This window comes from Scyliorhinus torazame, chromosome 12 (genome assembly GCF_047496885.1).
Source record: "Scyliorhinus torazame isolate Kashiwa2021f chromosome 12, sScyTor2.1, whole genome shotgun sequence".
NCBI lineage: Eukaryota > Metazoa > Chordata > Chondrichthyes > Carcharhiniformes > Scyliorhinidae > Scyliorhinus > Scyliorhinus torazame.
In genome coordinates, this window is record NC_092718.1 from 73003740 (window position 1) to 73016239 (window position 12500).

Below are 12500 nucleotides of genomic sequence, written 5' to 3' on the forward strand. Positions count from 1 at the left end.
GAGTGGGACAGAGAGAGAGAGGGGGACAGAGAGAGAGAGAGATCGAGATAGGGAGAGAGGGACAGAGAGAAAGAGAGAGGGGACAGAGAGAGAGAGAGAGGGGACAGAGAGAGAGAGCGGGACAGAGAGAGAGAGCGGGGACAGAGAGAGAGAGCGGGACAGAGAGGGAGAGCGGGACAGAGAGAGAGAGCGGGACAGAGAGAGAGAGCGGGTCAGAGAGAGAGAGCGGGGACAGAGAGAGAGAGAGACAGAGAGGGGGACAGAGAGATAGAGGGGGACAGAGAGAGAGAGGGGGACAGAGAGAGGGGGACAGAGAGAGAGGAGGGGACAGAGAGAGAGGGGGGGACAGAGAGAGAGGGGGGGACAGAGAGAGAGGGGGGGACAGAGAGAGAGGGGGGGACAGAGAGAGAGGGGGGGACAGAGAGAGAGGGGGGGACAGAGAGAGAGGGGGGGGGACAGAGAGAGAGGGGGGACAGAGAGAGAGGGGGGGACAGAGAGAGAGGGGGGGGGACAGAGAGAGAGGGGGGGGACAGAGAGAGGGGGGAACAGACAGAGAGAGGGGGGGAACAGAGAGAGAGGGGGACAGAGAGAGAGGGGGACAGAGAGAGATGGACAGAGAGAGAGAGAGGGACAGAGAGATGGAGGGTCAGAGAGAGAGGGATAGAGAGAGAGGGACAGAGAGAGAGGGACAGAGAGAGAGGGACAGAGAGACAGAGAGAGAACTGACAGAGAGGGACAGAGAGAGATAGAGCGGGACAGAGACTGACGGGGTCAGAGAGTGAGGGACAGAGAGTGAGGGACAGAGAGAAAGGGACAGAGAGAGAGAGAGACAGAGAGAGAGAGAGGGACAGAGGGACTGAGGGGGACAGAGACTGAGGGGGACAGAGACTGAGGGGGACAGAGACTGAGGGGGACAGAGACTGAGGGGGACAGAGACTGAGGGGGACAGAGACTGAGGGGGACAGAGACTGAGGGGGACAGAGACTGAGGGGGACAGAGACTGAGGGGGACAGAGACTGAGGGACCGAGAGAATGGGACAGAGAGAGAGGGCCAGAGGGAGAGGGACAGAGGGAGAGGGACAGAGGGAGAGGGACAGAGGGAGAGGGACTGAGGGAGAGGGACTGAGGGAGAGGGACAGAGGGAGAGGGACAGAGGGAGAGGGACAGAGGGAGAGCGAGGGACAGAGAGAGAGATGGACAGAGAGAGAGAGGGGGAGTCAGGGAGAGAGAGAGGATCAGAGAGAGATAGAGAAAGAGGGGGACAGAGACTGAGGGGGACAGAGACTGAGGGGGACAGAGACTGAGGGGGACAGAGAGCGAGGCCTAGAAAGAGGGGGACAGAGAGCGAGGGCCAGAAAGAGGGGGACAGAGAGCGAGGGCCAGAAAGAGAGAACCAGAGAGAGGGACAGGGAGAGAGAGGGACAAGGAGAGAGAGGGACAGGGAGAGAGAGGGACAGGGAGAGAGAGGGACAGGGAGAGAGAGGGACAGGGAGAGAGAGGGACAGGGAGAGAGAGGGACAGGGAGAGAGAGGGGACAGGGAGAGGGAGAGAGAGGGACAGGGAGAGAGAGGGACAGGGAGAGAGAGGGACAGGGAGAGGGAGGGACAGGGAGAGGGAGAGGGAGGGACAGGGAGAGGGAGGGACAGGGACAGGGAGAGGGAGGGACAGGGACAGGGAAATGGAGGGACAGGGACAGGGAAATGGAGGGACAGGGACAGGGAGAGGGAGGGACAGGGACAGGGAGAGGGAGGGACAGGGACAGGGAGAGGGAGGGACAGGGACAGGGAGAGGGAGGGACAGGGACAGGGAGAGGGAGGGACAGGGACAGGGAGAGGGAGGGGGAGGGACAGGGAGAGGGAGGGACAGGGACAGGGAGAGGGAGAGGGAGGGAGAGGGAGAGGGAGAGGGAGGGACAGGGAGAGGGAGGGACAGGGAGAGGGAGGGACAGCGAGAGGGAGGGACAGCGAGAGGGAGGGACAGCGAGAGGGAGGGACAGGGAGAGGGAGGGACAGGGAGAGGGAGGGACAGGGAGAGGGAGGGACAGGGAGAGGGAGGGACAGGGAGAGGGAGGGACAGGGAGAGGGTGGGACAGGGAGAGGGAGGGACAGAGAGAGGGAGGGACAGAGAGAGGGGAGGGACAGAGAGAGGGAGGGACAGAGAGAGGGAGGGACAGAGAGAGGGAGGGAGAGAGAGAGGGAGGGAGGGACAGAGGGGGGGAGGGACAGAGGGGGGGAGGGACAGAGGGGGGGAGGGACAGAGGGGGGGAGGGACAGAGGGGGGGAGGGACAGAGGGGGGGAGGGACAGAGGGGGGGAGGGACAGAGGGGGGGAGGGACAGAGAGGGGGGAGGGACAGAGAGGGGGAGGGACAGAGAGGGGGAGGGACAGAGAGGGGGAGGGACAGAGAGAGAGGGACAGAGAGAGAGGGACAGAGGGAGAGGGACAGAGAGGGGGAGGGACAGAGAGGGGGAGGGACAGAGAGGGGGAGGGACAGAGAGGGGGAGGGACAGAGAGGGGGAGGGACAGAGAGGGGGAGGGACAGAGAGGGGGAGGGACAGAGAGGGGGAGGGACAGAGAGGGGGGAGGGACAGAGAGGGGGAGGGACAGAGAGGGGGAGGGACAGAGAGGGGGAGGGACAGAGAGGGGGAGGGACAGAGAGGGGGAGGGACAGAGAGGGGGAGGGACAGAGAGTGGGGCAGAGAGAGGGGCAGAGAGAGAGAGGGGGACAGAGAGAGAGAGAGAGAGGGGACAGAGAGAGAGAGCGGGACAGAGAGAGAGAGCGGGACAGAGAGAGAGAGCGGGACAGAGAGGGGGAGGGACAGAGAGGGGGAGGGACAGAGAGGGGGAGGGACAGAGAGGGGGAGGGACAGAGAGAGGGGCAGAGAGAGGGGCAGAGAGAGAGAGGGGGACAGAGAGAGAGAGAGAGAGGGGACAGAGAGAGAGAGCGGGACAGAGAGAGAGAGCGGGACAGAGAGAGAGAGCGGGACAGAGAGAGAGAGCGGGACAGAGAGAGAGAGCGGGACAGAGAGAGAGAGCGGGACAGAGAGAGAGAGCGGGACAGAGAGGGAGAGCGGGACAGAGAGGGAGAGCGGGACAGAGAGGGAGAGCGGGACAGAGAGGGAGAGCGGGACAGAGAGGGAGAGCGGGACAGAGAGAGAGAGCGGGACAGAGAGGGAGAGCGGGACAGAGAGAGAGAGCGGGACAGAGAGAGAGAGCGGGACAGAGAGAGAGAGCGGGACAGAGAGAGAGAGAGAGACAGAGAGGGGGACAGAGAGAGAGAGGGGGACAGAGAGAGGGGGACAGAGAGGAGGGGGACAGAGAGAGAGGAGGGGACAGAGAGAGAGGGGGGGGACAGAGAGAGAGGGGGGGGACAGAGAGAGAGGGGGGGACAGAGAGAGAGGGGGGGACAGAGAGAGAGGGGGGGACAGAGAGAGAGGGGGGGGGACAGAGAGAGAGGGGGGGAACAGACAGAGAGGGGGGGACAGAGAGAGAGGGGGGGACAGAGAGAGAGGGGGGGACAGAGAGAGAGGGGGACAGAGAGAGAGAGATGGACAGAGAGATGGAGGGTCAGAGAGAGAGGGATAGAGAGAGAGGGACAGAGAGAGAGGGACAGAGAGAGAGGGACAGAGAGAGAGGGACAGAGAGAGAACTGACAGAGAGGGACAGAGAGAGAGAGAGGGGGACAGAGACTGACGGGGTCAGAGAGTGAGGGACAGAGAGTGAGGGACAGAGAGAAAGGGACAGAGAGAGAGAGACAGAGAGAGGGACAGAGTCAGAGGGACTGAGGGGGACAGAGGGACTGAGGGGGACAGAGGGACTGAGGGGGACAGAGGGACTGAGGGGACAGAGGGACTGAGGGGGACAGAGGGACTGAGGGGGACAGAGACTGAGGGGGACAGAGACTGAGGGGGACAGAGACTGAGGGGGACAGAGACTGAGGGGGACAGAGACTGAGGGGGACAGAGACTGAGGGGGACAGAGACTGAGGGGGACAGAGACTGAGGGACCGAGAGAATGGGACAGAGAGGATGGGACAGAGAGAGAGGGACAGAGGGAGAGGGACAGAGGGAGAGGGACAGAGGGAGAGGGACAGGGACAGAGAATGGGACCGAGAGGATGGGACCGAGAGGATGGGACAGAGAGGATGGGACAGAGAGGGGGAGGGACAGAGGGGGGGAGGGACAGAGAGGGGGAGGGACAGAGAGGGGGAGGGACAGAGAGGGGGAGGGACAGAGAGGGGGAGGGACAGAGGGGGGGAGGGACAGAGGGGGGGAGGGACAGAGGGGGGGAGGGACAGAGGGGGGGAGGGACAGAGAGGGGGAGGGACAGAGAGGGGGAGGGACAGAGAGGGGGACGGACAGAGAGGGGGAGGGACAGAGAGGGGGAGGGACAGAGAGGGGGAGGGACAGAGAGGGGGAGGGACAGAGAGGGGGAGGGACAGAGAGGGGGAGGGACAGAGAGAGGGAGGGACAGAGAGAGAGGGACAGAGGGAGAGGGACAGAGGGAGAGGGACAGAGGGAGAGGGACAGGGACAGAGAGGGACAGGGACAGAGAGGGGGAGGGACAGAGAGGGGGAGGGACAGAGAGGGGGAGGGACAGAGAGGGGGAGGGACATATAGAGAGGGGTAGAGAGAGAGAGGGGGGGACAGGTACAGGGAGGGCGAGAGAGAGGGAGATTGATGGAGCATGGGAGAGGGACTGAGAGAGGGAGAGGGGCAGACAGAGGGACAGAGAGGGACAGAGAGAGGGAGAGGGGCAGAGGGAGGGAGAGGGGCAGAGAGAGGGAGAGGGGCAGAGAGAGGGAGAGGGACAGAGAGAGGGAGAGGGACAGAGAGAGGGAGAGGGACAGAGAGAGGGAGAGGGACAGAGAGGGAGAGGGACAGAGAGGGAGAGGGACAGAGAGGGAGAGGGACAGAGAGAGAGAGGGACAGAGAGAGAGAGGGACAGAGAGAGAGAGGGACAGAGAGAGAGGGACAGAGAGAGAGAGGGACAGAGAGAGAGAGGGACAGAGAGAGGGGCAGAGAGAGGGGCAGAGAGAGGGGCAGAGAGAGGGGCAGAGAGAGAGAGAGGGGCAGAGAGAGAGAGAGGTTCAGAGGGAGAGAGAGGTTCAGAGGGAGAGAGTGGGACAGAGAGAGAGAGGGGGACAGAGAGAGAGAGAGATCGAGATAGGGAGAGAGGGACAGAGAGAGAGAGAGAGAGGGGACAGAGAGAGAGAGCGGGACAGAGAGAGAGAGCGGGACAGAGAGAGAGAGCGGGACAGAGGGGGAGAGCGGGACAGAGAGGGAGAGCGGGACAGAGAGAGAGAGCGGGACAGAGAGTGAGAGCGCGACAGAGAGAGAGAGCGGGACAGAGAGAGAGAGCGGGACAGAGAGAGAGAGAGGGGGACAGAGAGAGAGAGGGGGACAGAGAGAGGGGGACAGAGAGGAGGGGGACAGAGAGAGAGGAGGGGACAGAGAGAGAGGGGGGGGACAGAGAGAGAGGGGGGGACAGAGAGAGAGGGGGGGACAGAGAGAGAGGGGGGACAGAGAGAGGGGGGGATAGAGAGAGAGGGGGGGACAGAGAGAGGGGGGGAACAGACAGAGAGAGGGGGGGAACAGACAGAGAGGGGGGAACAGACAGAGAGGGGGGGACAGAGAGAGAGGGGGGGACAGAGAGAGAGGGGGACAGAGAGAGGGGGACAGAGAGAGATGGACAGAGAGAGAGAGAGGGACAGAGAGATGGAGGGTCAGAGAGAGAGGGATAGAGAGAGAGGGACAGAGAGAGAGGGACAGAGAGAGAGGGACAGAGAGACAGAGAGAGAACTGACAGAGAGGGACAGAGAGAGAGAGAGGGGGACAGAGACTGACGGGGTCAGAGAGGGAGGGACAGAGAGTGAGGGACAGAGAGAAAGGGACAGAGAGAGAGAGAGAGAGACAGAGAGAGAGAGGGACAGAGGGACTGAGGGGGACAGAGACTGAGGGGGACAGAGACTGAGGGGGACAGAGACTGAGGGGGACAGAGACTGAGGGGGACAGAGACTGAGGGGGACAGAGACTGAGGGACCGAGAGAATGGGACAGAGAGAGAGGGCCAGAGGGAGAGGGACAGAGGGAGAGGGACAGAGGGAGAGGGACAGAGGGAGAGGGACAGAGGGAGAGGGACAGAGGGAGAGGGACAGAGGGAGAGGGACAGAGGGAGAGGGACAGAGGGAGAGCGAGGGACAGAGAGAGAGATGGACAGAGAGAGAGAGGGGGAGTCAGGGAGAGAGAGAGGATCAGAGAGAGATGGAGAAAGAGGGGGACAGAGACTGAGGGGGACAGAGACTGAGGGGGACAGAGAGCGAGGGCTAGAAAGAGGGGGACAGAGAGCGAGGGCCAGAAAGAGGGGGACAGAGAGCGAGGGCCAGAAAGAGAGAACCAGAGAGAGGGACAGGGAGAGAGAGGGACAAGGAGAGAGAGGGACAGGGAGAGAGAGGGACAGGGAGAGAGAGGGACAGGGAGAGAGAGGGACAGGGAGAGAGAGGGACAGGGAGAGAGAGGGACAGGGAGAGAGAGGGACAGGGAGAGAGAGGGACAGGGAGAGGGAGGGAGAGGGACAGGGAGAGGGAGGGACAGGGAGAGGGAGGGACAGGGACAGGGACAGGGAGGGACAGGGACAGGGAGCGACAGGGACAGGGAGGGACAGGGACAGGGAGGGACAGGGACAGGGAGGGACAGGGACAGGGAGGGACAGGGAGAGGGAGGGACAGGGAGAGGGAGGGACAGGGAGAGGGAGGGACAGGGAGAGGGAGGGACAGGGAGAGGGAGGGACAGAGAGAGGGAGGGACAGAGAGAGGGAGGGACAGAGAGAGGGAGGGACAGAGAGAGGGAGGGACAGAGAGAGGGAGGGACAGAGAGAGGGAGGGACAGAGAGAGGGAGGGACAGAGAGAGGGAGGGACAGAGAGAGGGAGGGACAGAGAGAGGGAGGGACAGAGAGAGGGAGGGACAGAGAGAGGGAGGGACAGAGAGAGGGAGGGACAGAGAGAGGGAGGGACAGAGAGAGGGAGGGACAGAGAGAGGGAGGGACAGAGAGAGGGAGGGACAGAGAGAGGGAGGGACAGAGAGAGGGAGGGACAGAGACAGGGAGAGGGACAGAGACAGGGAGAGGGACAGAGAGAGGGAGAGGGACAGTGAGAGGGAGAGGGACAGAGAGAGGGAGAGGGTCAGAGAGAGGGAGAGGGACAGAGAGGGAGAGGGACAGAGAGGGAGAGGGACAGAGAGGGAGAGGGACAGAGAGGGAGAGGGACAGAGAGGGAGAGGGACAGAGAGGGAGAGGGACAGAGAGGGAGAGGGACAGAGAGGGAGAGGGACAGAGAGGGAGAGGGACAGAGAGGGAGAGGGACAGAGAGGGAGAGGGACAGAGAGGGAGAGGGACAGAGAGGGAGAGGGACAGAGAGAGAGGGACAGAGAGAGAGAGAGGAACAGAGAGGGGGAGGGACAGAGAGGGAGCGGGACATAGAGGGGGAGGGACATATAGAGAGGGGTAGAGAGAGAGAGGGGGGGACAGGTACAGGGAGAGAGGGAGAGGGACGGAGCATGGGAGAGGGACTGAGAGAGGGAGAGGGGCAGAGAGAGGGACGGAGAGAGAGAGAGGGACGGAGAGAGAGAGAGGGACGGAGAGAGAGAGAGGGACGGAGAGAGAGAGAGGGACGGAGAGAGGGAGAGGGACAGAGAGAGGGAGAGGGACAGAGAGAGGGAGAGGGACAGAGAGAGGGAGAGGGACAGAGAGAGGGAGAGGGACAGAGCGAGGGAGAGGGACAGAGCGAGGGAGAGGGACAGAGAGAGGGAGAGGGACAGAGAGAGGGAGAGGGACAGAGAGAGGGAGAGGGACAGAGAGGGAGAGGGACAGAGAGGGAGAGGGACAGAGAGGGAGAGGGACAGAGAGGGAGAGGGACAGAGAGGGAGAGGGACAGAGAGAGGGGCAGAGAGAGAGAGGGTCAGAGAGAGAGAGAGGGTCAGAGAGAGAGAGAGAGGGTCAGAGAGAGAGAGAGAGAGGTTCAGAGGGAGAGAGTGGGTCAGAGGGAGAGAGTGGGACAGAGAGAGAGAGGGGGACAGAGAGAGAGATCGAGATAGGGAGAGAGGGACAGAGAGAGAGAGAGGGACAGAGAGAGAGAGAGGGACAGAGAGAGAGAGAGAGCGGTACAGAGAGAGATAGAGGGACAGAGAGAGAGAGAGGGACAGAGAGAGAGAGGGACAGAGAGAGAGAGGGACAGAGAGAGAAAGGGACAGAGAGAGAGGGACAGGGAAGGACAGAGAGAGAGTGTGTCAAAGAGAGAGGGTCCGAGAGAGAGGGACAGAGAGAGGGACAGAGAGACTGAGAGAGGGAGAAAGAGAGGGCAGAGAAAGACAGGGGCAGTGAGAGACAGGGGCAGAGTGAGACAGCGACAGATGGAGAGAGAGGGACAGATGGAGAGAGAGGGACAGAGAGAGAGGGAGACAAAGAGAGAGGGTCACAGAGAGAGAGAGGGTCACAGAGAGAGACGGACACACAGAGAGTGGGACAGAGAGAGAGAGAGAGAGAGAGGAGGGCACAGAGAGTGAAAAGGAGGGAGAGAAACAAGGAGGGAGGGCATGAAAAACTGAGAGTGACATGGAGAGTGACATTGGAAAACAATGTGCATAGGGGTGGGGAATTGGGCGACAGGTACACAGTGAGAGCGAGAGAGAGAGAAACACACTCAGATCACATGGGCATGAAGACAGGTGGGTAGACAGCGAGAGAGACCGGGAACCTGTGGGAGTGGGAGACGGGCAGGGAAAACATATTGAGTGTGGGTGGGGAGAAGGAAGGCTCACATTCAGGAACCAACTGGTATTTATTTAAATCCAGGCTACAACAACACACTCTGCCTTGACAGTCATCACACACGTGGCAGGACAGTTATAATTTCACAGTCAACTGCTGACTATTTCTGGACAAATTGAACGTCACATCCAGTCATCGTCGTGTGTGTCATCAACATGGGATCTAGGGTCAGGTGAAAGCAATACCCTGTCCCAAAGCTGAGGTAAGTCCTCAGTTGGAAACCAGCACTTCAGTCAAGCATGTGGGACAGATTTTTAAAAATTGGGAGATATTTCGAGCACACAGCACCTGTCATTTTCTAGTTTGTAGACTCAGATTGTCCAACGAGGTAAAGGGTTTCCCCAGGAATGTGTGTCGAATCAGACAACAGGCAGTGTCCAGCTGGGAGCGTCACATTATTCACCGTGGAAGGCAGGTTTCAAGGGGTCAATCTCCCCGGCATCACAGGAAGGTCTTTAAAGCTCGCAGTCACTCACGATGACAAAGAACTCCCCCTTATCAGCAAATCAGCCCACAGCCCGACCCTCAATGTGCTGCTGATTCACACCAGTGTATACTTTCCACACCAACCGCTACTCCTCGGATGCAAGCCCAGCCACTGTGGGTTATGTGACTCACACCAAAGGGATAGAATTCCTGGATAGAATTCCAGACCCAGGCTTGCTTTTCCCTCCTTCCAAATCCAGGATTGTCTTGCCATCCCTGCCACCCAAATGGAGATTAGCAGATTGCAGTGGTGGTGTGTGGGAGTGGGGGCAGGAGGAGGAGGAGGAATAAGAGATACTGGGAGTTTTATGATAAGTTTCACCTTAAGATTTATCTAGGGAAGCCCACTCACAGTTAAAGTGTGTTCAGTGGTTCTCGTCAGGAACAGTATCTTACACCTACAGACCACAGGTTTAATTGGAATATTCTGCATCTATCAGACAGGGTAATAATAACTTGCTCTTCAAACTAACCTTTCATGCCAGAGATTCCCCTTCCCTCCTCACCCACATCCAGTGCTTCAGCCTCTTTCAACACTAATCTACTCAAATAGCCAAGATAGGAGTGGAGACTGGGAACAGATCTATTTGTATCGTCTTCCTCTGTTCAGGCCATGAGAGTTCTCGCAAACAGCATTTCTTAACTCTTTGGGTAAAGATAGGAGCAGGTAGACCACTATTAGAGGCACAAAGCAGGGAGAAGGGGACAGAAACACAGAAAATCGGAGCAGGCCATTTGGCCCCGCTTTGTCTTTCATTATGGTCATGGCTGATCAACCAATTCAATAGCCTCGTCCTGCTTACCCCACCATATCTTTGATCCCCTTCATCCCAAGTGCTATATCTAACTGCTACTTGAAAACAACTACTTCATGTAAAAACAAATTCCACAGGCTCACCATTCTCTGGGTGAAGAACTTTCTCACCTTTGGCTTAAATGGTCTATCCCATATCCTCAAACTGTGACCCCTGGTTCCGGACACCTCCACCATCGGGAACAACCTACCTGCACTTATCTTGCCTAGTGCTGTTAAGAATTTTATAGGTTTCTGCAGACGGCATGATGTTGCAATGGTTAGCACTGCTGCCTATGGCACTGAGGACAGAGGGTTTGATCCTGGGTCACTGTCTGTGTGGGGTTTGCACATTCTCCATGTCGGCAAAGGTTTCACCCCCACAACCTAGACGCATAGGTTAGGTGGATTGGTCACACTAAATTGCCCCTTAATTGGAAAAAAATAATATGGGTACTCTAAATTTATTTTTAAAAATAATTTTATAGGTTCCTGTGAGATCCCCCCCTATTTCTTTGAACTCCAGCAAATACAATCCTGGCCGACTCAATCTCTCCTGCCATCCCAGGAATCAGTCTGGTAAACCTTCGCTGCACTCAGTCTATAGCTAGAACAGCCTTCCTCGGATAGGGAGACCAAAACTGCACAATATCCAGGTGTGGCCTCACCAAGGACCTTTGTAATTGCAGCAAGACATCCCTGCTCCTGTAGTTGAATCCTCTCGCTATGAAAGCCAACATACCATTTCCCTTCTTTAACGTCTGCTGTGACCTGTATGTTTACTGTTGTGTGAGGACACAGATCTCCAGGAAGAGGTAATAAGGGGCAAGGGAGGGAGGACGCCAGACAGGCAATCGGCAAAAGTTCCAACACAAGAAAAATGAAAGAAAAAGAGAGAGAAAGAAAGAAAAAGAAAGAAGGAGAAAGAAAGAGAGAGAGAGAGAGAGAGAGAAAGAAAGAAAGGTAAGAGAGAGAGAAAGAAAGAAAGAGAGAAAGAAAAAGGAAGATAGAAAGATAGAAAGAAAGAAAGAAAGAAAGCGTAGGTAGGAGAAACAAAACAAAGTCAGAACAAAAACTGCTGAGAAACAGCACAGGAAAAAGAAGGGATGAGATTTCGCCTCATTTTAGTGTGAAATGGCTGACCCCTATCCTGAGACTGTGACCACTGAGTTTTCGACTCTCCAGCCAGGGGGAGATACGGCCTCTCAGTATCTTGTAAGAATTTTATAAAAGAAATGGTTCTCCAGCAGGAACACAAGAACAAGATAAAGGGGTTCAGACAGCATTGACGTCACACTGACAGGCGTATAAAGGGAAGAGGAGGAGGGAAACTGGGATTTAGTGGAATGGTCTGACCAGGATATAGCAGCCACAGTGCACTGTATGTACCTGGCGACTTTCCAGCTGACTGTCGGTAATGGCGAAACAAACCAGTGGCTTATCAGACAGCTCATGAGAAAATACATCCAAACAGGAAGTGAGGCCATAAGAGTGTTAACACCAAAGCCATCTGCTACTTAATGGAAAGCCCATTAATCCTCCTGCACTTATAGTTTAGAAAGTCTGGAGATGGATTAGAGGGGGCAGGGAGCAGGAGTGAGGGTCAGGGGATAACAACTTTCACTCAAGCACCAACAAAAACGTATATTTAGACAGCACCCTTACTGTAATAACACCCATTAAGCTGCTTTCCAGGAGTATTATCGAGCTAAACAACACACATCCACATAATAGGTCATATTAGGTCAGGTAACTAAAGCCTGGTCAAAGGTCAGTTTTGAGCAACAGATTAAGAAGGGGAGAGTCAAAGAGAGAGACAGACAAAGAGAGAGAGAGACAGACAAAGAGAGAGACAGACAAACAAAGAGAGAGCAAAAGAGAAAGAGAGATAGAAACAGAAAGACAGAAACAGAGAGAGAGAGGGACAGAGAGAGAGAGGGACAGAGAGAGAGAGGGACAGAGACAGAGAGACAGAACGAGACAGAGACAGAGAGAGAGAGACAGAGAGAGCGAGAGAGAGAGAGCGAGAGAGAGAGAGAGCAACAGAGAGAGTGAGAGCGACAGAGAGAGAGCGACAGAGAGAGCGACAGAGAGAGAGAGCGACAGAGAGAGAGAGCGACAGAGAGAGAGAGCGACAGAGAGAGAGAGCGACAGAGAGAGCGACAGAGAGAGCGACAGAGAGAGAGCGACAGAGAGAGAGAGAGAGCGACAGAGAGAGAGAGACACACAGAGAGAGAGACAGAACGAGACAGAGAGAGACAGAGAGAGCTAGAGAGAGAGAGCGACAGAGAGAGAGCGACAGAGAGAGAGAGAGAGAGAGAGAGCGAGAGAGAGAGAGAGCGACAGAGTGAGAGCGACAGAGAGAGAGCGACAGAGAGAGAGAGCGAGAGAGAGCTACAG

General features: G+C 57.4%; 1 protein-coding gene across 5 annotated transcripts in view; it reads right to left on the reverse strand.

The window, feature by feature from the left end:
* LOC140386480 (dual specificity tyrosine-phosphorylation-regulated kinase 1A-like) overlaps window positions 1-12500 on the reverse strand; it is a 193515-nt gene that overhangs the window by 82002 nt on the left and 99013 nt on the right. Inside the window, exon 1 of one of the 5 annotated variants that reach the window (XM_072468860.1) lies at window positions 9110-9131. The exons of the other annotated variants lie outside the window; for them this stretch is intronic. Coding sequence (XP_072324961.1) covers window positions 9110-9116 — 7 coding nt within the window. The 5' untranslated portion in view covers window positions 9117-9131. Of the gene's footprint in view, window positions 1-9109; window positions 9132-12500 lie in introns of those variants that run through there. 5 annotated transcript variants of the gene reach the window in all.